A 25,209-nucleotide genomic window follows, 5' to 3' on the forward strand; every position below is an offset into this window, starting at 1 on the left:
TTAATTACAAACGTATAATGAGAACATTTTATTAAATCCGCAAAAATAATTTTTATTTCGTTAAAGTGCACTTAATTAAAAATTGCACGTTAAAACTTGAGCAGAAAAATATGTTTTATAAAATACCAATTAACTCTCTTACATCCATATAATTATCACAACGCGAGTATCTTTATATCTAGAATTAAATTATAGAAAAGATTAATTTTGGAAATGATATACATCGCTAAAGAAAATAATACTATCAATTTTACGTCAGACGTTGAACGAGTAAACAAGATTTATCTTTGTCTCGTCGATTAATAATAAATGATTTCCTACACACTTCTAGATACCAAATAATCAGCGACTTTATTTCCACGTTCTGCTGTCTATTTAAACATAGTAGTTAAGTTTAAAGTAAAAGAATAAATCCTAGAAAGTTTAAATCTAATTAAATTAAAACGAAAATTGGGGGATTTTAAAAAGTTATTATTGGTCGCTCTTACATTTTGCCCGTTCCACGATGTACACAGTGACGTGTAATGAAATTGTGTTCACGACGACGTATATGAAATCTAATACGGCAAGGGGAACGGTTCTATTTTTGTGACCAACCACAGGGACGAAGCCGTAGAAAGGATATCGAATCAAAAAGAGTGCGCGTGAATTTAACGAAATGAATTATTCGAGGAATTACTTTTATCACGGTAACAGTTTTCCCGAGTCGGAACAAAGAAATTTCGAACCATTGTTTAATTTAACGAGACACCGTACAAATACAAAAGAATTATTAGCGACTTCGATCGAAAATATTTGACCGATTGCTAACCGTTTTAATTGGAAATATCACACTGATTATAAGTAACGCGAATCTGAAATATTGAGCTATTAATTAATCATTCAAATTGATGTTGGACGCCCAAGTGTAGAGTTACGCGAATCGGTTCCATGATGATTTATTTAAATTATGGCAGTCGATTAATGCACAGTTCTGCGATGAACGCGATTCCATGACCAAAGTGGAATCATCAGGGGAGGGATGTTCGAGTGTCGGATATTCCCGCGTAAGAAAGGACGGAGGTATAATATCTGACTTCCAGATGGTTAACTGGTGATACTCGTGTTTGTTCGGATAGCTCTCTACGACTGACAGCGAACTAACTGGCGTGAAGAGATTAGCTCCAAGTAACACGTACGAGGAACACCCTGACATCCATCCGTGTCGATTCGACATATTTTATACGAAAAAATTATATTACACTGCCGTTCGTAGACTTTACCCGAGAGTTCTGTGTTTTTAACGCGAACAAGCTGAACAAGTATAAAGCAATCTACTAGGGGTAAATATTCTTGTTTCTTTTCAAGAAAAATACGTGTACCACTCCCGTTGATTCTTTTTCTTGAACAACTGTGTTATCTTTAATTTAAACCGTGACCGCGTACGGCCAGAAATTGTACCGCTCGAACAACTTCCTCTGCATTACGAACCGTAACACGTTTTTCACGATGTTATACTTTATTCGGCGTTGATACAACTTCCACATAATAACGAAAGTGTGAGAAGAAAACGTGAGATTAAGTAACGATCTTTTCGCGAGCAACGAAAGACATTTTTGCGGCGCAACGCTTGCGTTACGCAAGGCTATTTAAATGCTTCATCGGACGGAATGTACAAAGTGTAAATTTATAATCGCGTTTTGCAACTGAGAAAAAGAGAAACGGGCTGAATAATCAGAATTACTGCCGGAAACGAATATGTATACGCGTGACTCGGCTACTCGCAATAAAAATTATATACATCAGCGGTCGATGAATTTTCATAAGGGATACTTACCCTGTATCCTCCCAAATGTTTGACCAGGCACGTAAAAGTTGCGTCCCTTCCGAGCGGTACCGTTAGATTTGTGATAGGACCAGCGAATTCCGGTGGAAAAGCACCGCCTAAAACAGATAGGATGCGCATGAAAAACTCTCCTTGAATTTGCATATCGTACTCGCAGTAATCTCGCAACATGAAATTCATTCACTAAGCAAGACGTACTTATTAAAAAACAGCAGACCAAGAGAATAAGTAGCTGAAAAAAACCTTATCGTTGTTTGTTCATGAATTCCAGAGTAAAGGAAAAGTTTGGGATTTCGTCCGTTTATTTCAATCGCGGAAATAGCAATAATTGTACGGGGGTGAGTCGCGCAATTGAAACGGATCATGTCTAGAATTCGGTACAAGGTAAAAAACAACTATAGAAGAATGAGTTCAATATTTAAAAATTCAGTGTTTCGTGAAATATTTCAAGGGTTTAATTACTTATCATCTCGATTATAGTTTTGAGAGCTCGAGTTTATATTTACTTTTTTGTAGCTTGAATAATTTTTCATACATCGATATGAAATTTACAATGTTCGTTTTCGTCGAAGATATCTTTCTCAGAAAATCTAATGGAACAAAAATCAATTCTTTTAACGTTCCCGGCTGAAATCTCCTTTTGAAATGCGGCCTTTAGAATTTTCGGTCTTTCTCGAATGTCAACGCATGATACTAGTGTATATCACATACACAGCAAACCCATTCTTCCATCGTACCGAGGTAGGTTTATTGGTACGTAACAACGTTGCAGTCGCAACAAGTAGAAAAATCGATTGCTCGATTTACTCAATTGAAACAACGGAAATAACGAACCGAAAACTCTTTGTTTCCAACTTCTTTGTAACTGGAGTTCTTCGTTGTACAACTACGCAAACTGTCAAAGAGAAATATAAACCAGGATTCAAATGCGATGTTTTAAAATTGGAATAGCATTTGAATACGCGTATTACGTTTCGCATTTAATGTCGCGGTTTAAATTACTTTTGTACTTATTATTTATCACTCCGCAGATCCATACGTAAGCTTCGGACATTGTTCAAGCAGAAACGGTGATGTTGGTTTCGCTGTCGTTTTATCGTGCGCATTTGTTTATGCAAATCCATTAAATCCTCTATCATGGTGTTTACGGAACTGTTTTTCTAATCGCGACAGCAATGTTTCTGAATTAAAATACGTTCACAAAATGGAAGTCGTAAATGTTTAAACCATCATTTCCACTTTACGAGGTCTTTCGGGGGTTTCATCTAATTTCTTGCTGGAGATTTTTTAAAAAATATTATTTCGTTCATATTGAACAGAACGAATATTAAAACGACATTCGATCACCAAACGAGGTTGTTGATATTTTCGTTGACAATTTACATGTATTTATAGAAGAAAAACGGTCAACGTTAAATAGGCCGTGGAGGCTGAGTGTAAGTGCATATATTATTAGAGTAGATTGAACAGGTTTAGAGCGGATCGAAATCGGTCTTATCTTAGCCCAAAGGTGAGAGGAACGAAAATAACTCCTACTTCGAAGCTAAGGATATTAAAAGAATTTAAAATACTTGAATTCACAGTCTTTCCAACTCACTTGAAAGTTTCATTTTTTGTATACAGGATTTTCTAAGTAACTTTTTACAATTCGAAAACGATTTTAATAATTTAGATATTGAATTCTATGAATTTGAAGGGCTATCAAACTGGATTGTTGGTCAATATATTTAATTTGCTAAATGTTCGATACATTCGCCAAGCACTTGTAAATATTTATATTTCACGACGATTATTAATAGTAATTTAATACGAAACGTTAGAAATATCACTGTATATCAAAATTTTCGATAATAGCACGGAAAAGAAACAGCATCCTTTCGTTCAGGATATTCTACGACTGGTTGTAACAATTGTCGATACGAGGTAGAATGAGGTCACTTCAGTTGAAAATTTTTCTACTACAGTTGACAAATGGAATACTTGATGTAGGTGTATGTATAATAAAACGTTTTTACATTTCACAAGTACCTCGCCATTTGCCCGTATATTGGTGTTGCGCTCTGGTTGATATGGTTTTTAACTGACAATGAGTTTCACGTTAACGGAATTGTCTTTCAAAGTTTAAAATTTCTGTGCAAATAATAAAGCACGGACAAATGAGTATAAATGTAATATAAATTTTATAACAGCGGTACGAAACTATTTTCACGATTCTGTTTTAACGTATAATCATAAAAGGTACAATTTTAGTCTGTCATTAAATATACGTGTAAATATAATGGCTTTTAATATTAAACCAATTCTCTTGACATTATATTTAAATGCATTTTTTTGTTATTTGGCAAAATTTGAAATTCGTTTATAGTTTACTTTTGTAATTATACCAACACGTTCATTTTATATTTGATACGCTTTGAAAACTGCGACTTCTTACAAATTTCTCCGTGTTCTGTAAGTTACATTCACGATCTAAGAATTGCAGTCGTAAAAATAGGTTTATTTAACACTTTTTAAACGTTACTCCACGTTTTAATTTTAGCAGAATAATGACTCAGGGCGAGTGGTACGCTACCACGTTGAAATTGGAGTGTACATTTTAACGAGAAAGAAATGTTATGTTTTGCATCAAAAAGTACGGTAACCAAGCTTCTGTAACACAAAGATTTTTGCGTGATATTGTATGAGTTGTATAAAGTTTTTCCACGAAGATAAAAAATTAGTTTCTCAGGCGACATGTAATGCTAAATAAATATGTTCACAAAGTTCACGAAGTACACGAAGTGCTCTGCAATATACAATATATCATTGTTTCGATCTAAAGCAGGGAGAATAATTCGTGGAACGTATTGTTTTCCCGTTGTCTACTTTATTACTTCACTACACTTTTTCTGTCAATATCTACGAAATAAGACAGCGTACTCGATTGTAATCGATCGACGAAGGAACAAAAAATATCCGATAGGGAATCACGGTAATCAGATTCCTCCCTCGATGGATTTTTATTAATCAGCTTTTTTTTATTTGTTGAAAATAAGCTCTCAGAAGTTTCATAATATGGCCAGTACGGAAATTGAAATAAATTACGGATTTATCGAAGATAAGACGGAAAATCATTTTGAGAGACATGACAAAAATAACTAAATTGAATAAAATTTTCCAATTAATTTGCGTGCAAATCGAAAATTGAATTTATTTTATTAAAATAATTTCCAAGATATTCTCTGCTCATCGATCGAATCAGGTTTTCGCTAGCTGAGGTGTGCAATTCCTTGATTTTCATCTTTCTCAATTTCCTTATCAAAGGTCGTGCACAGCAAAGAAATGTCTCCAGTATCGCTCCCATGTCAATTATGCACACCGATCCACGAAAATCACCGATGCATTTGTCCGACGTAAAATTCTTCGACGGGAGCAGCTATCGCGAAGCAAAGACGCACTCCAATTAAAACCAGCCCACGATGGGGGGGGGGGGGGGATGCTATTCTAAAGGCATTAAATCAAAATAATTAACTCGGGGCAGTTTCCTCGAGAGTTTTAAATCCGTTTTCCGGGCGACATCGGAAATATGAAGGGAACAAATGTCGAGCAGCGCAGAACGGTGCTCAAAAGAGCCGAACTAAGACCCAGTAATGAAATAAGAGGCAACACTTTTTACTTGAACGGGTAACTGCCGCGGAGGAGGAGGAACGGAAGGAATCCGTGGAAAAGATAAGCTCGGAGTCAAGCCGTGGGATCTTAGACGAGACAATCTTGACCTATTTGTCTCATAACAGCGGTAATAGGATCGGAAAGTATTATAAGTAGAAGTGACAATCGCCGTGGGACAAGCAATCTGCCGAGTGGCCGAGAGCAAAGTAAATTGATGGCGCCCAGCATTACGTGGAAATAAAAGCGAGGAATAAACGGCCACTCGCCATCGAGCTAGGAAAGATGAAATTCCTGTATTGAGTCCGTGACCGGGGAAGTTTCGTATTGTAATTTAAAAGTCGTATTAATTTTCGAGTGCCCTCGATGCGCCCAGGATCGTGAACAATCTTTTGTTTCCTCGCGACTTTCAGCGGCCAAAGAAAATATAATGGTTTTTTTTTTGCATTTCTCGTAGTTCGCGTAACGTCATTTACATGGACTGTTCGCCGAAAGGTGGTCCCAAACGAATTTCAACACGCGAGAAAAACTTAATAAATCGTAGAGAACAGAAAATACGTTGCATCTCGATAGAACCATTACAATATTTCGAACGTTTCGGTATAATTTGCGTATTCTGTTCATCGTAATTATTGACTGTAAATATTGGAGTACATTCCCGATCCCAAAATCAATCCTGTTGGAGTAACATGCAATTTCCTGTTTCAGTTACGCAATTAGGGCCTCTTTATTTGCAAACTGTTACGCCTAAACAAGAGTCGACGGTTATGCATGATAAGCGAATTAAAACTGTCGTTTCGATTCAAAGTTATCGGTATTACAATCTCTAAAAGGAAACAAGGTAACGTTAAAGTCGCGTGGACCCACGGAACTAAACTCGAACGAATCGAAGTACTCTAATAGGAACGAGTGCATCGAACGTTCAAAGCTGACCTTTCCTTCTGTGAATAGAAACGTAGTGCAGTAAGATTCGACTGCACAATGATAAACGGAAAGTAACGCGGAACGTAAAGGAGAATGTCGAGACTTTCAAAATGATACATCATCCATATAATTAAAAGAAATTTAATCGGCTAAAAGAATCGTAGAAAAATAATACTCTTACGTTTGTCCACTTTTACATTTTCTTCGTGTAAGTACTAGGCACTCGTAAAACGTTGAAAAGTTTTTTTTTTTTTTTTAAAATGCCTTGTAACGTTGGAACAATTTACGTGCAGCTTCGTAAAAGAAAACTCGTAAACTTTTAATGGGAGAGTAACAACGCTCGTGTCCAATTGAAAAGATGCTTGACAGTTTGATCGCGTCCATAAATCGTTGGTATCCATCAGATTTATCAATATATCGCGCAACAGGCAACGTTCTTCCAAGTCCAAAACTTTTCAGAAACAGCTTATTATCGAACTTTCCAGGGCAACTTATTGCCTATATTAAATATCGTAAAATTCCTAACTTCCACGGAATGTTTGCGTCAGCGTCGAATTAGTATTCTGGACATAACGTGCACTTCCTCTTCCGTAATAAGGAATTTTATTAATCGTGACATGGCAAGTTTCTTCTCGCGTTATTCCTCGTGTCGTGTAGCCTGTGTGTTTACTCCTAACGAAATATAATCTACGAACAAGCTTTCCTATCCGGTAAAAATGTGCCAGGGTTCGCATATTCGCAAAGTATTATGCTCAATTTTTCTGAACGTTGTCAGATTTCGTTTAGCAAGACAAGCACAGCGTGAGAACACCGGAGAAATGATTTTATCATCGCAGTCTTGAATGCACTTTTATATATTTTATTTAATTTCTTCACATTTCAATCATTCACATTGTGTAACGAAACTAATATTTTTTATATTCATTTTCAAACATTCTACGTTTGGTATGAAATCAGAATTGAATTTTTATTCAAACTGTCTGATTTGCTTGCTGCAACTATTGGTTTCGGTAAATTCAAGCAAGCTTTATTGGAGTTTTTAATCTATTATTCACGATTATCTGTCTCTCTGTCGTATACATGGCCATCGTTTCTCTTCCTGCAGCTTCTTACGCTCACAAACCGTTCCGTTGATCATTTTCTTTGCCTCCATTGTGGTTTTTTATGCTCATCCTTCGCTTTTGTGCTCCTTTCCGAAAAATACCAGATGCGGGAAAGAGAACAGTATTGGCATATGCAATGGAGATACGTGTAAATATATGATACATATTCAGGCGATGAAGCCAGAAAGCTTAATTCGAATTAATTGTATACATCAGCGACGTTTCACCATCGCGCCATATAAATAGTTTGCATTGCTTTGTGAAAGCATATACCTAATAAATGATCTACAAAGTGAATTAAGTAAATGCACGATACTTCCCTAACGCGATTATTACGAAATTATTACTGACCGATCCATTTAATGAACATATTTCAGTGCGAAGCTAATTTCGCTGCGCGAAAAAGAACGTCGGTCTTTCTATAAACGTGACTTTAATTAAAGACATACCAGGGTTCCGCATCAATTATTTTTTCAACACTCCGGGTGCCTTTTATGTGGGGTGAAACGACGAAATTCGAGAATTTAAAAACAACCAGTGTTCATTGTTTCGAAAAAGAAATTCACTACTGCTGTTTACTTAATGATTCTACCGACAATGTTGAATTTATACAATTTCTTCCATCTCATTTTAAATTAAAATTAATTGATAGTAAAGTAGTTGATTAGTTTCATCAAAAAATTTAGAACCTTTTCCCTCCTGTCGAGAAGTATTTGTTGCACATGAAAAGACTCTGATATATAAGTAATTAATTTCAGAACAGACATATTTAACGATCAAATATCGCGACACCTGCGCGATATTTCCATAGAATTAAATTAAATATAATTTCATTTCAGTCCATGTACAACTGTCCGAAATATGTTCGAGAACGTTTTGCAGCTACTGCGCCATTCTGTGCATAGTAACTTGTACGCGTCACTAGCTTTTAATTTTTTGACTCCTTGAAACGAGCACGGTTCAAAAAGCATGCTACATCGTTCGTAAATAGAGGCAGGAACAATGTCCTGGAAAGTTCGACGAAAATTTATATATCTATTGGCTGGGGAATTAATTAGAAACTTACGAATTTACTGATTGAAAACTTAAACTGAGAATTACGGGTATTATCTTTAGACTGTCGAGTGTAACTCTTTCTGGCTAGAGAAATATTCGCATAGTGGAACCGTGAAAGCTCGCAGAAGTTGGTTTTGAGTTTTCACGTTTCGCTTCTGCATTTTCCTCTCTCCCTCTGTCATTTATATCTCCTTACTTTGTCGTTTGTTTCCATTATGCAGCTCTCGTCGTTGCTGTTTCAGATAGCGAATAAAAATGTTCAATTTAAACGATTCTACAAAATATTTGCCAAAAAATTAACTGCTCGAGGTCCACCACAAGTCGCAAAAATGATCTCACGCTTTTAATCGGCGGAATCAAGGTTATCCGCCTAAAGAATCGCGATTATCGGATATCAGAACAAGGAGCGTACCGAGCCATTGAATCTTCCGATCGAAGAAGTTAAAGTTCCTGCTTTTTTTTTTCTTTCTTCCGTCGAACCATACCTCTGTCTTGGCTGAGTCTGCTCTTTTTCATTTTTCTCCATTTTCCTTCACAACTTTACATCTTATTCGTTTGAACATCCGCCCTTGTTTTTATTCTTTTCCTCTCATTCTCATATGCATTCACTCCCTTTTTATCAATTTGCATCTTTTCCTTCTCCCCTCAGTTTCTTTTCCGCGTGGTATTTCAGATCCGTTTTTTCCTCCCCCTTTTATTTGCACTAGCGTTCAGTTTCTTTTTCCCGCCGTCTCTAGCGTTCTGCCGTTTTACTTTGCCTATCGTAATGAGATACCGAGTCAAAGCGTCAATGAGACGAGGCACAGACACGAGTTCGATTTCAAATCGGGATCGAAACATTCGCGTGAATGCTAAGTGCATTCGGTTCCATAAATGTAAATATCAAGCGAGGACGTAGCACGGAGAACGCGGGAGGCCGGAGCATCGAAAAGAGAAAAATAGTTTTGCGCAGTTCGCGAACTTTTAACGCGGCTGTATTATGAACAGATGGAAATGAACTCACAGATATCGATCTCCATTATTTTAGAAGTTTTATTCCCAGCATCGTTTTGCGTCTGGATCCTTCCATGGAGCTATATTTTTCTGTAAACCTCGTTTCCTTAACGTTCCATCTACCGATTCGTTCGAATTACAATTTCCTTTTATCGATTAGTAATAAAGTTCAATTTGATAATTTCAGTGTCACTGATTAATTTGCTGGACCTTCGATAGGTAAAATACCTGACAACGTGAAAGTAAAATATTCCATACTTCGCCTGAGAATGAGAGACCACTCGTACTGAGACACAAATCGGCATAAGCACGTTGGCAAACGTTTAACAAGGACAGACCGCGTGTGCTTTCGTAGTTAATTATCGATTTTTTCCCCCCTGCTGAAACGAGAAAGATAAGAGTATTACCACTCGCGATGTTAAGGGTCGTGCATCGAGCAGCGTTGATAATTTTTTACATTTTTTCCCTCTGGAAACAATTTTCCCGTAGCTACCGAAATGAAATGTTGAACGACACTCGAGAAAGTTCGTAAGTGGTGGTTGGAATTGATTTAACCTAATTTATTCTTGAGTTTGGCTGCGTTGAATAGCCACTCCTTTCGCTTCGTCGTTCGTTAAACAGCCGATAAGCAGAATTTCTCAATTGGACGGAAGCCTCCTTTCAGCACCTCGCACGTTCCTTCAAGACCTTATTTATCCCTTTCGTTGTCGGCCATTAGCGCTCGATATTCGATATAAGGAAAATGCACAACCCTTCGCACTTACTCGTTCCGTGCACTTTTCACAGTCTTGCTTTAGTACGACGGAATTATTATTTCTGGTAAACGTCTTTATGCTTCGCTCGACCCATGAATACATTTTATGCATAAAGGAGGATCTCGAATTGGAGATTTTAAAAAAAAAAAAAAATTATAAAACATTGAGAGCGTACAGTGGGATTTCTTCTTGAATAGTATGCCATTTTCTTTTTTGTTGCACGAATTAATTCAGAAGGGATGAAAACCGTTCGTAAAAAGATTAAAAACATTTGCTCTTAGAAGAGTGAAATAAAATTCCCAATATCGTAACGAACAATACAGTACTTGGCTTTAATGTCAAGTTTAATGTAAAATAAAGACTTTGGTGCACGTAATAAAATACTTATTTAAATATTAATTCAAAAGGCTATGCAAAGTTAATGTTTTTAATTGATTTGTAATGAATCTCACTGATTAATATTAAAAATTACCACTCAATATTTAACGTAAAAATTATACTTTTCATTATACGTTCTTGTTTCCAACAGGAAGATGAATTTTCACATATGGATAATTATTACTCTAGCACACGTTTGTTCAATGCTTTCAATGTTCGGTATTACTACTCGTTATTTAATACAATGCACACGATCCCTTGTAATTTCCCCACATTTTACACGCCTAAACTAAAATACAGCAATAATTAATTCATATTTCAATCTGGATTTACGCTTTGACGCGCTTGTTTTATTATACGCTTTAATAAATAATTTCACTTTGAAGGAAAGTACTATAAAAATCTCTTTTCTCTTTATGGATATTCGATGCCTGTAAATTTTATATCACGCTTATGCAAATCAAAATTTCATGAACCATTATTAAAAGAGCAAAAATCAAAGGCAAAAGCAATTATTTTCGGACAAAGCGATCGTCTTTCGCGATTAACCGAAATTTCGATAAAATAAAAATATGATAAGTAAAGTGAAGGTAATTGGAAAGGTAGATAAACCGAAAAGCAAAAAGCAATGATGACTGTGATTAGCGATAGATTTCTTGACCTTGTTGAATTTTTATTCCTTTAATTTCGTCTTAACAATATATGTCAAGGTCAAGGTCACCCCAAACTTTTTTTCTAATCTCTACAATTCACCCTTCTATTTCGAGGTTCGAGCGTTTGTCTTTTTCATCGACTTCTAGAGTATGTGTACCGCGAGCTAGAAACCGATTGTCTGCTCATTCTAATAGGAAGATTCGTGATCATTGTCTTCAATAGCGATGACATGGGTGACAGTATCAGGTCACAAATTGTCGAGGAACGGTTTCATAGATATTGCTCGCGCAATTGATACGCCGACTACGAGAATGGATGCTTCCACGAAAGATACCTCTTCTTTAACGCGCGTATTTTCTATGGCGGATTCTTCGACGAAAACGAGGCATCGTCTGCCGCGTGAGTTGTGATTCCCCTGACAATTTACGCAAATAACAGGATCCCTCGTGCAACTGCTTGCCACAAATGCGGACCCCCGGTGCTGTGATATTTTGCAACCACCATTATTTCTCAAACCGGATGTACTGTAGAGATGCAGGGATATACAGTTCCACGTTTGAAACGGGGAACGCTATCCTAGCGTTTTGAAGGAGCGATGATTTATTGGAAGTCGGAATATGGGTCGCGGATTACCGTAGAATCTCATCCTTTCTCGTCATTAATTATATGACACTTAAAACTCCCGAAACGAGCCGAAACACGAACTTTATCGTCGAGTTCGATTGATAAAACAATTCGAAGAATCGTAACGATGAAACGATAACGCGTCCCTCGAGTAAGTTAATCAAGATGCTGTAAAAATCATTGCCCAAACGACGACAACTTTAACAAAAGCTAATAATTTATGGGAGCGTCGTTAATTAAAGTTCGAAACCGCCGGAGTTCGTTTTACGATGCTGCATTTTGCCGCTCAGAACTAATCGATAGAAATCGATACCCGATGGGAAGGAGCACCGTCATCCTGTGCACCGCTGGTCCATGCATTCTCAGCGTTATCCTTCTTCCTCTTTCTCACGAGAAACGCAGTCTGCGCTTATTGCGGGGGCGGATGCCTCCCTGCGGAGCTGCTTCGAAATAACCGTGATCGCAAAACGACAGTTTCGCGCTTACAATAAAGCCTCGATGCTTGTTTCGAACGAGTTCCACATCGCGAACTATTCGATGTAATCGTGACTTTCCAGGCGTTATGCTTCCTCGAGAAAACCTTAAACGCGGCTGCAGGCGCGCATAGTTGTAAATTGCGTGAAAATCCCTGAAATTGTCGAGAAATAATCGATCTTCCTGTTCTGGTGGCTGTTTCGAGGTTTCCCAAAACGTTGCCTTTCTATTATTTGCACGTTATTTATACAGGGTGTTTAGCCACCCCTGGGAAAAATTTTAATGTGAGATTTTAGAGGCCAAAATAAGACGACAATACAGAATATCAGTTTCTTGATTGACACTTCGTTAAAAAGTTATTAAAAAATTAAATTAAAAATTTCAAATCGTTCTGGAAAAATTGTTTTGAACTAGGGGGTCAATTACAATCATTTTTGGTCAATAGATGTACTCCAGAAATCTTACCCACATTTTAGAAAAAAATTCGAAGTGTGAAATTTTTCGACAAAATTAAAAAATTTCAAATCGTTCTAAAAAAATTATTTTCGGTTGCAGGGGTCAATTATAATCATTTTTGGTCATTACACATACCCCCGAAATCGTACCCAGTTTCTAGAAAAAAATTCGAGAAGGTGTGAAATTTTTCGACAAAAATAAAAAATTTTCAAATCGTTCTAAAAAAATTATTTTCGGTTGCAGGGGTCAATTACAATCATTTTTGGTCATTACACATACCCCCGAAATCGTACCCAGTTTCTAGAAAAAAATTCGAGAAGGTGTGAAATTTTTCGACAAAAATAAAAAATTTTCAAATCGTTCTAAAAAAATTATTTTCGGTTGCAGGGGTCAATTACAATCATTTTTGGTCATTACACATACCCCCGAAATCCTACGCATTTTCGAGGAAAAAATTCCTGACTGAAAATATCATGTCTGACCATACCGTTGAGATGTTTCCCTGAATTTTCATGCGTATCTTTAAAACGTCATAACTTCTGAACGGATTGAAGGATTTTGATGTTTAAAAAAGCAAACGACGCGTATTTTAATGAAGAATATATAGAAATCGTAAAAATATTCGAAAAGTTGGTCCTTGACCCCGCAAAATGAGAAAAACCCAATAAAACTGGTCCAATCTTCAAACGACCGTAACTCCTACAATAGTGAACGTATCTCATAGAAATTTAGTAGGGAAATAGAGCTCTTGGATACCTAGAAAAAAGTATTAGTAAAACAAATTTATTAAAAATCAAAAACGAATTTTTAAGAAAAATCGACAGGTGTCTAAATTTTAGCCACCTAGCCGAACACGCTCAATTATATTTGATCGACCTAACTGCTTGGAGAAAGACAGATCTTTTCTCAGCGTGAATACACACGCAGCAGAGGCAATACTATGTCGATTTGTAATTGATTACGTGACTTGCATCGCAGAGACGGACGTCATCAATGCGTAATACTTCTTTCGGAGAAGGTATACATATGTGCCTTCGCCGTTTACCAATGAAAATTAATCTGAAACGTCGCTTGAGACAGCGACGATAATTTACTCCGCACAAAGCAAAGCTAGCGGAGTTTCTTTCAATCTACGAAACTCCAGTGGCCCGAGTAAAGGTTATTGCGTTGCTCCAATTATCCATTACCTTTCACGGCAGAATTAGTGGATAATGAAGTTGAGGAAAAGTTTAAGCAAAGTCGCAATTCATCCGAGAGTGTACTTAATTCAAGAGGGGCACGCTACGCGCTCGTACTACACGGCTTTCATAAGTCTATCTGCTTCAAGTAATAAAGAGAGAAACTGAGAAGCCAGTTGTCGTACCGTTTGTCGTATTTATCAACAAGCCCGGGTAAAAAGGGAATTCGAATTAGCCGGGACCTTTTCAGGAGCATCCTCGATTCCATGGTTGGAAAATAGTTTAACTGTAGTTCTGGACTTAACTTTCCAGCGAGCTACTAAACTAAAATGATATACAATGGACGGCTATCTAAAGAGTTTCAGAGAAATAATTAAATCTTTGGAGAAGTGCAACTGTATCTTTACGGACAATGGACGTTATAAAAGCACAGAAATTCTCGGGATTACCGACACATCTACGTGTACACCAATATTGCAGGGTATTGTCTCATCGAGTAGTTCAAATGACAAATGCAGGAGACTTTTGTAAAACGGTAAAATCGTAGGGCATTTAAAAAATAATGAAATTAACTTGACATAAAAAAAATTTTTAACAGGCTTAACGATATCAAAATATCACTTAGATATTATTTTAATCGTAGATAATAGTTATTTGAAGGGAACTGTATAAAGAATTGTTTTATTCTTTGAATAATGGACTTTACGAACTCTATTGAAGCTAATAAATATAAAGTGTAAAGGAAATGTGGCGTGGCGATAAAGTCAGGTAGACAACGTATAGTTTTTTTTCCAAGGAAAAAGTAAGAAGCCCGAAACGGGGATAAGGAATAAATATACCGATGTGATTGGCCGCATAAATTTTCAGGCGAGCACGGTCTCCTTTTTCGACGGTGATATTTTTCGGGAACTCGGCGATTCATCCGGTTTGCCTGGGAAAGGGAACAGCATAGCTGGCACTCGCAAAAAGTAATATTTCACCGCCGGAAGAGTCGTAAGGCCAATATCATCGTATATCGTCGGTGACAGCGTGCGTTTCAAAAGCGGATTAGTTCCGGTATTGTATTTACAGGTGGTCGTGAAGTGAACGGCTTAGTTGCAAAATTGGCCGTGTCGCTCGCTTTGCATTGTATCTTGTAGCATTCGTCGGATTTAGTTGTTTTTAAAATTCTCCCTACGAAAACACATCCCGCCGTTACCCGATGATAAATCTGGGCATTATCCGAAACGATTTAATCGCGATTACATGAATAATAAATTATCGTAATTATTGTGGTTTCATCTCCCAATATTTCACACGCCGCTCCAATCACGCAGACTAATGCAGCGAAACGTCAACTATTGGAATTAAAAAAAGTATCTTATTTGGAGAAACATGAATATTTTGATTATAAATATAGACACGTCAAGTCTTTTCACAATAGAGAGGAGATGTGGACTATCTTTATGCATATAAAGGGGGATTCTAGAGGCCAAAATAAGACGAAAATCAAGAATACAAATTTGTTGATGAAGACTTCGTTAAAAAGTTATTAACGTTTAAAGTTCTGCCAGTACTGAATTTTTTTCTCGAAAATGCGCAAGATTTCGGGGGTATGTCTATTCACCGAAAATGATTGTAATTGACCCCCGCAATCGAAAATAATTTTTCCAAAACGATTTGAAATTTTTTTTTTCCGTCGAAAAATTTCACATCTTCACGAATTTTTTTCTCGAAAATGCGCAAGATTTCGGGGGTATGTCTATTCACCGAAAATGATTGCAATTGAATCCCACAACCGAAAATAATTTTTCCAGAACGATTTGAAATTTTTTCTTTTCGTCGTTTAGGCACCTAATTAGATTTTCAGTAAGGAATTTTTTTCTCGGAAGTGCGTAGGATTTCGAGGGTATATGTAATGACCAAAAATGATTGTAATTGACCCCCGCGACCGAAAATAATTTTTCCAAAACGATTTGAAATTTTTGAATTTAATTGTTAATAACTTTCTAACGAAGCCTCCATCAACAAATTGATATTCTTGATTTTCGTCTTATTATGGCCTCTAGAATCCCCCATTACAATTTTTCCCAGAGGTGGCCGAACACCCTGTATAAGTTTATTTACTAAGAGATAATCGATATTCCTATTATTCGATACCTGATAATCGACGTTAATAAACTGATAGATTAAAACGATCGTGTTACGTTGTAAATAAAGTGTTCGATACAAAACTTAATAAGCGTATTTCTCTATAACTACATTTTCAATAACGTAGGGCTATTTTTATAAGAAATGAATTACAATTCGTAGACTTCGTGACATAACTCACCGAAGATATCGTCTGGGTAAATCAGGAGCGCTATTAACACCAATAGAAATGGTTTTTGCCGATCCACCATTTTGTCACGGTCACCGATCCACCTAGAACAATGGGAAAAAAATTTAATTAAATTACGTGGCAACGGCAACAAAGCAACCGAAATAATTATAACGCAATAATTAATTCTTCCTCTTTCCATTAGCGAATGAAAGTTTTAACTGTAGGCACGTATTAATATTTCAATCTCGTTAACGTTATTGTATTTCGACTGAAAAACTTTCCCTTTCCCTTCGCGGGTTCTACAACTTCTCGTGCAATTTTAATCCTATAAAATTGCTGGACAAAAGTCGAAACGAATGAGCAACGGATAAGTGTCCGCGGGAACCCAATTTCCCGGTGAATCGAGTTCTTCGGTATTCGTAGAAAGTTTCGATTAATTAACTAGTACGAGCCCCGCTAAATATATCGCAGCAGAAGTCAAAGGACGGGCCAGATGTTCGATCGGGTCGTGATTGAATGCGAAATATCGGCAGAAAATCCGGGTCATCCTTAAATATAATTCTAAATCACTGTAAAATGTCTTGGGGTAAAAATAAAAAGTGTCATGGTAATAGTAATATGGTTCGATTCGACTGGATGGAGCCAGTTACTCGAAAGGAACTTTAAACTGAATCGAAGGGTCAACCCTCTGGAAATGATTACTTCGAAAGGATGTAACGATGAGTCATTATTCTTCGTTAGTTACTTAGGGGAATAACGAAACTGAGGTCCTCGCTGTCGATCGATGCGACATTGATCGTAAAAGCGTGTTTCTAAACAAGATGCCAGCAATTCTTCGCGTGTCTATCAAATGAAAGTAATAAACTACCAACGACACGTCGTGAAATGTCATAAATCCTCTGTTTAAATTTTAATTATAGAATAATAAAAAAAGCATTGCTAGGGGCCGAGTTAACGTTACTCCAAAGTATTTAAAAGTTGAAATATCGAGTGTTCTCAGGGATTACGCGAACGTGGAATAATACAAATATTAACTTAGAAACTTTAAATGAAACCGAAACGCCGAGATAAGAGTTTGGAATACACTTTCGGTCCAACGAACTGGCGAGATGCGAGTGTAGATAAAAAAATTGCACCGCATTCCTGGGGGGAGAATTTGATACTCGGTAATCGGACGACTAGAATGCTTAAACGATCCTAGTGTTTGCCAAGAAACTGCAAAGTTTCAGAAATGCTTGGAAATCAGTTTTCGCCGCGCGAACTTCCGTTACCTTCGTTATCGTTGCTCGTAACATCCAGGGGAGGGATTGCAGGCGGTTCTGAAGAGCAGAACATAAAACGTGTGTTAAAATTGAAAACGTTAAAGTCGCGTCCCTGCCTTTGGCAGGATTTCGCGATGACGATCTTCGGGAATGACAGTTGAAAACGACTACCTACTCGATAGATTATTATATGCGCTATATTACTTATACTAAACGGTTAACGATTCGTAGGTGATCTTGCAATCGTATGCATAATATACCTGTTATAGTTTATGGTCCATAAATTTGCTAATTTCAATTGCATTATTCAATTCAAATTAGAACGGTTACCAATGTCACAAGGAGTAGTAAGGATCGAGCTTGGATCTCAGCTAACAAGAAGCCAACAGCTAGTGTCTGCTGAACAATCAGCTCTCTGCAAACAATGCCCACGATGCAATTACGTATATACACTACGATTATTGTACAATGACATCTGCAACAGTTCTGTTTGCATAAAAGGAGTATCTTGATTGACTTGGGGAGGTTCTTAATAAATTTTGTTTCTTTGTTTAATGACTAACACTGCTTCTATGTAACAATAATATTCTGTATATTAAAATTCAGTATAGCTAAAATTCAGAACAGATGCTCATAATTAAATATTTGAATAATATAGAAGAACAACACAGTCGCAAGATCGATAGGTATTATGTATCACAGTCAGCTTAAATTTCTATGCATTTAAAAAAAAGTGATTCGTCCCTGATCGATTAAATGCCAACGACAATTATTTCTCGTGTTATTTTGTAGAAATCATCAATTTATTTGGAATACGCAACCCATAAATCATTCTTCTCGTATAACTTTAGTTAAAATATTTATTCATTTAATGTATTTACTGCACAAACAAGCGGCATTATTAAAATAAAGTAAACATTGATACGATAAAAAGTACGCGAACCTAACACCGACTGATTAAGTTTTTATTTATTTTAAAGAAATATGATTTCGTTAGATATTACTAAATCGTATTTTACAAAGTTTCATCTGCTTACAGAAAATGTAATAACGAAGATGATAAAGTAAGAAATATTGTTGCAGATTCTACACTGAGCAGTTGATAAAGTTTATAACGAATTATACTTTTCCTTTGTCGTTCTTAGCTGACTCCCGTTAGTTAAATGTTGACATTATTAGGCGAAAGTAGTAGACACGAGAGAGTAAATTATAAGTAAAAATTATAAGTAAAATTCTAAGTGTGTCTTCTAGAATCCTTTCAAATTGTAACTTTTGATCGGCTATAATGACAGTATAGCTCGTTAAAGTTCTATAAAGGTACCATAAGTTATCGATAATTCAAGTTTTCACTTTTTTCGACCTCGTAACTTTAATGTCCATCGATAATTTACTGGGAATTAACACGCCGAATGTGTGAGTAATTCGCACGGTAGGTTGATGCTGACGATTAATGTGCATAGTGACAGAGTGATATATAATATCGCAACGTTACGGTCACGAGTTATCGGAGGTCTGAGTAAATTCAGTAGTCGAAGTCAGTGATTAGTCAGACGCAGGCCTCGTGTCAAGTTTACTCTGGCACCATGAACTTCCCTAATCACTATCGACCGCCTAATCGATGTAAATGCATTGTAGTTCTTATTTTACGAACCTCCCCGTTCGAAGAATGTAACGTGGAATGTTTTCGAAAATTTACTATACCCGAGTTATAAATTCAGCCCATGTTTTAAAGTAATAACATTTGATGAATAAAACACGTCGAAGAGCATTGAAATTGTACAAATGGATATTGCATTATTCGCGTGTAGTATTCCATTTAATTTATAATTCTGATTTAAATATTATTAACATTGAAATTTGAAAATTATAACATACTGAATTTTCAGAAATTAAATGTAGCATATAATATATATAAATTAAATTTCTGGCTTTTAAAATTGTTACCATAATTATTCATAATAAGGAACTGCAGCAGATTCCTTCTCTGTAAACTGTGTCATTAGTTCCTAACAAATAAAAATCTTCTTTTAAACCGTGCCGTAAGTTGGAAAAGTTTCAGAACCACTGTCTTAGAGTGTACATCAAAGAAGCTATTGTTTGAATACAATTTTAAAAGTTAGAAAAGAAAACGAACGATAAAGTGAAAAACATAGGGAAGGATTCTCTGTATATCAATTAGTGAGATTCGACTTTTTTCATTTATTATATCATATAAAATGTAGTTATATTAATTACATAAATTCTAAACCCCCGTATTTAATAATCTGCGAAGGAAGGAAATTCCAAGTTAAAACGAAAACGTTTTATAAATCACCTGTTCTTTCTTATAATAAATATCAATTCCTTAATTAAAAAAAGAAGAAGAAAAATTGAAATGAAAGAAATGTATTAACCTACACTGTGACAATAAATCTATGTATACTTTGGACGCAGAAGCTTTAATAGATTGCTAAGAAATCTGCCTGTACATTGTCTCAAGGTATTATGTATTATCTGTATTATGTCAGAGCGACATAATTAAAGACGTTATTTTTCATACGATGCTTTAAAGTAGATGCACGAAGCTTAACTGTTTTTTATTTCAGGACATTATATATAGTCTCTAACAAATAATACATAAATAAAAAACGATGCAAAACATATAATAGAAAAAACGTAGTTTACCAATTTCATACGATAACTTATTATTGCATTCTATGGGGGCAATCAACAACTTTGTACAAATCGAAAAAGTTTGAAAGCGTTTTTAATATAATCCCCGTGCCTATAGTTGCTGAAAAACATTTAAAGGAAAAGAACCTTTCCCTTGGAATGTAAATTCACCCACAACAAAGGAAAATAACGATCGGTCGTTTTTGTTCTGTGAACGAAAATTTCGAATATTTATATTTTATAACCGAGTAACGGTAAATTTTAATTAATCGGAATATTCATGGGAAATGATATAAAATTAATATTATGCAGCAATTGCACGCAGGGATTCAAACTTTCGCCGCGCTAAAAAATGTACCAATTTGAATGGAATATAAATTCTATTTTAATGACATTTCAAATTAAATTTCAGGTCCGTAAATTACTTTGGTTCGCCTGTCGCGTTAGGCGGGGCGATACAACGAAAAATAAAAGGTTAACCGTGTCAGATTTCGATTAAACTGTACACACAATTTTCATTGCGACGGGCATGAAGTTTCTTTCCAGACGCGTGACTGTTTGCGCGGTTTGATGAACGGGCGAACTTTATTTGAAAATTTCCTTAAATTAACGGATTGGCGGAATACGTTCGAGCAGGTCAGCCTGCCGCAGAAGCTCATTCTGCATTCAACACAAATGAAATTTCAAATGTAGATTAGTTTCTTGCGCGACACTGTTTCCGTTTTAAGGGATACGGAAAGTTGTGGAAATTAAGAACCGACAGACGCCCGGTGCTTTAACAAATATTTAGACATCCTGGGTACACAATGTTACGAACCTCGGCCGTGTAACTTCTTAACTATCAAGGAACGTGTACTTACACGGGGCCAGATGATTCGCGAAAACTATCTCCTCGCTCGAGCCACCGATGCGATAGAACGCCACATTCAATTATTCTCTGTGAAAATATGAACACCGGGATAACGATACTCGACAAAAAAGTGACAATTTTTTCCCGATGGACGTTGGTATCAAAATTTTTTGATATTTCCGTATAATAATCAAGAACTAAAGATATCCATCCATTATAAAGATTGAACTTTTCTCAGGGATTAGCGACAATAATTAAATTTCTGTTTAGTATCGTAACAGACGATGAATTATGAAATCGTGAAAAGATATGTTTACTATCCACGTTACATTACGAACAAAAATAAATGAAACAATATTTATATTTTTATTTGTATCTGTACACTATATAGTTTAGGTATTTTATGAAATTCCACGTTGGTAACTAATTTATAAAGGGCTCGCGAATAGGAGACAGGTATAACGCATCCCACGAGTGGGTTGGTGGTTTGTTGGAAAAGAGAAAGAGTAAACTTGTTCGTTGTTTCTTTACACGCTCAGTTTATTTAGTTAAATTATTGTGGATTCAAACGGCGGCAAGGCTTTAGAGAATTTAACAAAACATAACGTGCGTTCGAGTGCACGAGCGATTTAACGTTACTGGAGTCAACCACCAAGCGGATAAGAAAATACGTTCGAAGTTCTTTTCTATTTTACTGAAAACTCGGTAAGGGGAAAAAGTAAGAATAGCTTCTTTACGAGATCCGGTTAATTCCTGGTGGGACTGTACAAAGTTTCTTCTATTTATTAGAGATAGAAAAATACTAACCCACGTGTTTGTAGAAAGTAACACAAAATTATGTTATTTCAATTTTGATATAATTTTTCGAAACTGACGATGACAAGAACATTTTTTCTAATGAAGCTCGTCAGCGGAGAAAAACGTGCTATCGTTTCTTGGATCCTCAATAATAATAAGCTACATAGCTAAAAGAACGAACTTCGGAGAGATGCTAAAAGTAATTAATTAACCTCTTTTTGTTCCGAGTCAATTTCGAGCGGAGTCGACTTGTTTGTTCGGTGGAAGTATGGTTAGTTCACGATTAATCTCATTACACATGGGTCACTAAACTTTTTGTTAAGTAATTAATTCACCATTAGCTCTTACGCGGTGTTGAATATCTAACCAACTCACTCTGCTCGCATAAAATAAGACTTTTCATACGATTAGCGGTTTACGTTGCAATGTTGAAATTGTAAATCACATCGTTTAACTCTATTCGTTTAAAAATAATTAGATACTTCGTTGGGAAGCGTTTGATACACAACCGTAAACGTTAACACGTTAATAAATCTTGAATAAAGTATTCCAATTTCCTCCTCTGTCAGTAAGTCCTTCGCCATAGTCTGGTATTAATTGTCAAATGATGCAAAAGCCACCCGATACCAATTAACGTCGCTCCAAGAGAATTGACAGGGGGATTTTCTCTTTCCTTTTACCGATTTCATTCATTCTGGCGCATTATAATACCATTCAAAAATCAAAAGCTATATTATGGTACGTTTCAAGCGGGATTACGTCGCTTTTAAAAAATTTGTCGACAAAAGGGAACATTCACCACTTAACCGAATGTTTGAACGGTGACAAATGTTCGAGCACCTCATAACTATTAATTGATCGAGCATGCACAAGTGCCCGAGACCAGTTTTTTCTATTACCGAACCATTGAAAATACATCACGCTTTAACCTCGATAGAAATTTATCGAATTCCCGATGGAGTAGTTTATTTCTGGATCTTCAACGAAACAGAGACGCAGATATATTTATCCCAAATGAAAAGTTAATAAAAATTTTCATAAAATGTATGATCCGTAGATAGAACTGACGTTCTTTGTCACATCTGTCTCTACAGGAAATAAATAATGGGCGCAAACTCGAGTGAAAATGATGCGTTATGGAATATAACATGCATAAAAAATATGTACTTCGAGAAACGTGAAAATTTTTCCGCAGAATAAACCAATATTTCATGAAACGAATTCTTTGCATTTCATAAACAAGAACGTTAAAAAAGGCCAATAAAAAAGTCATTTTATTCTACACATAAAATAAAGTTTTTCCAACTCTCGATTGCATAGGCGTTTTCGTCGGTATACCAACCTCGTAAACAAAGAAATGTTTGAAATTAAAATATCTCGAGGGTTTTAGCTTCTTTCTCACTACTCGATAGGCGTCTAAAACAAACGTTCGGTTGATCAAGCAATTCGTGCTCGACCACAATTACCTTCCATCTACCGAATCACTCGACGATTTTAATGACCACGAAATCTCCTACGCTTGATCTCGCCCGGAAACGTCGGGGTCGGAATACAGGTTCCAAAACGGAGCTTTGCCGAGGTATACGCGTCGGCGTTGCACGAGTCGACGACGACGTCGAATTCCTTCTCTCATTAAAAGGGAAAACTTTCGTGCCGGAGTTCCCCGGGTATCAATGTACGCGACTTGAACCGCCGTCTGTCTGCCTCGTTCCCCCTGGTTTCGGGCTGGCTGGCTCCTTCTTCTTTCTTCCGTTTATGACGTTAAGCGACGCGGTGAAAGCACTTGCAAACAAATTACGATTGCGGGATCTTCCGACGGTCGTCATCCTCCGACGTCTGAATTGTCGTGCTGAATACGGTCGAGGGTTAAAGAAAAAAAAAAAAAAAAAACCAGGGTGGAATTGGCCATTATGTGAGAACGGACGGAAGAGAAGGACAGCTTCCAGCGGACAATTCAGCCAAGTATGAAAATGTTTTAAGAGAAACTCGGGTCTGTGTGCTCGCGGGGAAATTAATGTCGGGTTGTTCCGGGGAATAAATTCACCGCTGTCGCGTATTTGTTTCGTCGGATTTTGATTCGGCCCGGTCGCGTTTTCGCGCGGTTTTAAACGACGCCTAACGCCCGGCTGCACCGGCGAGCGCGACGACATTTTTTCGGGGGAAGCTTAATTAGAATTATCGCCGGTAGACGTCCAGCTGGATCGTCCCACTTTTATGCCGTTTCTTGTTCGTAGTCTGAACGTACGCGTTCTTTATGCGAGCCATTGTTTCGCCGACCGCGCGTTTAACGATGCAACAGAATTTGTTTTGTATAGATGAATGAGAATTACCGTCTGGGAAGCCCCCGCGTTTTATTCGCGTGTGTTTGTTTATTCCGTGTCGAGCGTACGCGCTTTTGTACGGAATCTTTCTAACTATTTCTCCTGCACGACGAAAATAACATTTTTCAAATTCGAAGCTGCATTTCAAAGCGCCTGAAGACTTCTCGGCTAGCAGCGTTTGTGTATAAAACGCGTATTTTAAGAATTACTCAGAGTAGACAATTTGATTTACTCTTGTGTTAATTCATATAAAATTACATATTTGAAATTGTGGGAAAAATTTTAATGGGGGATTCTAGAGGCCAAAATAAGACGAAAATAAAGAATATCAATTTGTCGATGAAGGCTTTGTTAAACAGTTATTAACGTTTAAAGTTCCGACCGTACTGAATTTTTTTCTCGAAAATGCGCAAGATTTCGAGGATATGTCTATTCACCAAAAGTGATTGTAATTGACACCCGCAACCAAAAATAATTTTTCCAAAACGATTTGAAATTTTTTTTTTCCGTCGAAAAATTTCACACCTCGAAGTTTTTTCTGGAAATGTTTAAATATCGCGTTAATTCGACAATCGAAAAACGTCGGTTAAACCATCGCGTGATCGATAGAAAAACGGGTCATTTCTTGTACGGTGTTGTTCCTTGTTTACGCGACATTCCAGAGTCCTCTCCGAGGCGTAATACGTTCCGGGAACAATACTACACAGAAAAACTCCGAATTTATACGACGATAATAAGAGATAGACAACGATAATCTGACAACACCGCGAGACGACAATTTTTCCTCTCGTGGCCGCGATTAAGAATGTCTGTCTCTTCACTCAGTCGCTATTTGGTTCTCGATGAGAGCGGACCTCGATCGTCGACCTCGTCTGAAGACGGAAACCGATTCTCGACAAGTTAGTTTTGTCTAACGAAGTAGGTAGGATTTCGGGGGTATGTCTATTCACAAAAAATGA

At 36.7% G+C, this 25,209-nt stretch overlaps 1 protein-coding gene and 1 long non-coding RNA gene across 2 annotated transcripts in view; one reads left to right on the forward strand and one right to left on the reverse strand.

Moving 5' to 3' along the window:
* The window catches only part of LOC143341757 (uncharacterized), a 174,540-nt gene that overhangs the window by 80,688 nt on the left and 68,643 nt on the right, over nt 1-25,209 (forward strand). The window lies entirely within an intron of this gene.
* Nucleotides 1-25,209, reverse strand: part of LOC143341755 (lachesin) — a 91,132-nt gene that overhangs the window by 36,004 nt on the left and 29,919 nt on the right. The window contains exons 2-3 of the mRNA XM_076764908.1: nt 16,377-16,468; nt 1,817-1,923 (exon numbers count right to left, since the gene is read on the reverse strand). Coding sequence (XP_076621023.1) covers nt 1,817-1,923; nt 16,377-16,446 — 177 coding nt within the window. The 5' untranslated portion in view covers nt 16,447-16,468. The remainder of the gene's footprint in view (nt 1-1,816; nt 1,924-16,376; nt 16,469-25,209) is intronic.

Source organism: Colletes latitarsis, chromosome 5 (genome assembly GCF_051014445.1).
Source record: "Colletes latitarsis isolate SP2378_abdomen chromosome 5, iyColLati1, whole genome shotgun sequence".
Classification (NCBI taxonomy): Eukaryota; Metazoa; Arthropoda; class Insecta; order Hymenoptera; family Colletidae; genus Colletes; species Colletes latitarsis.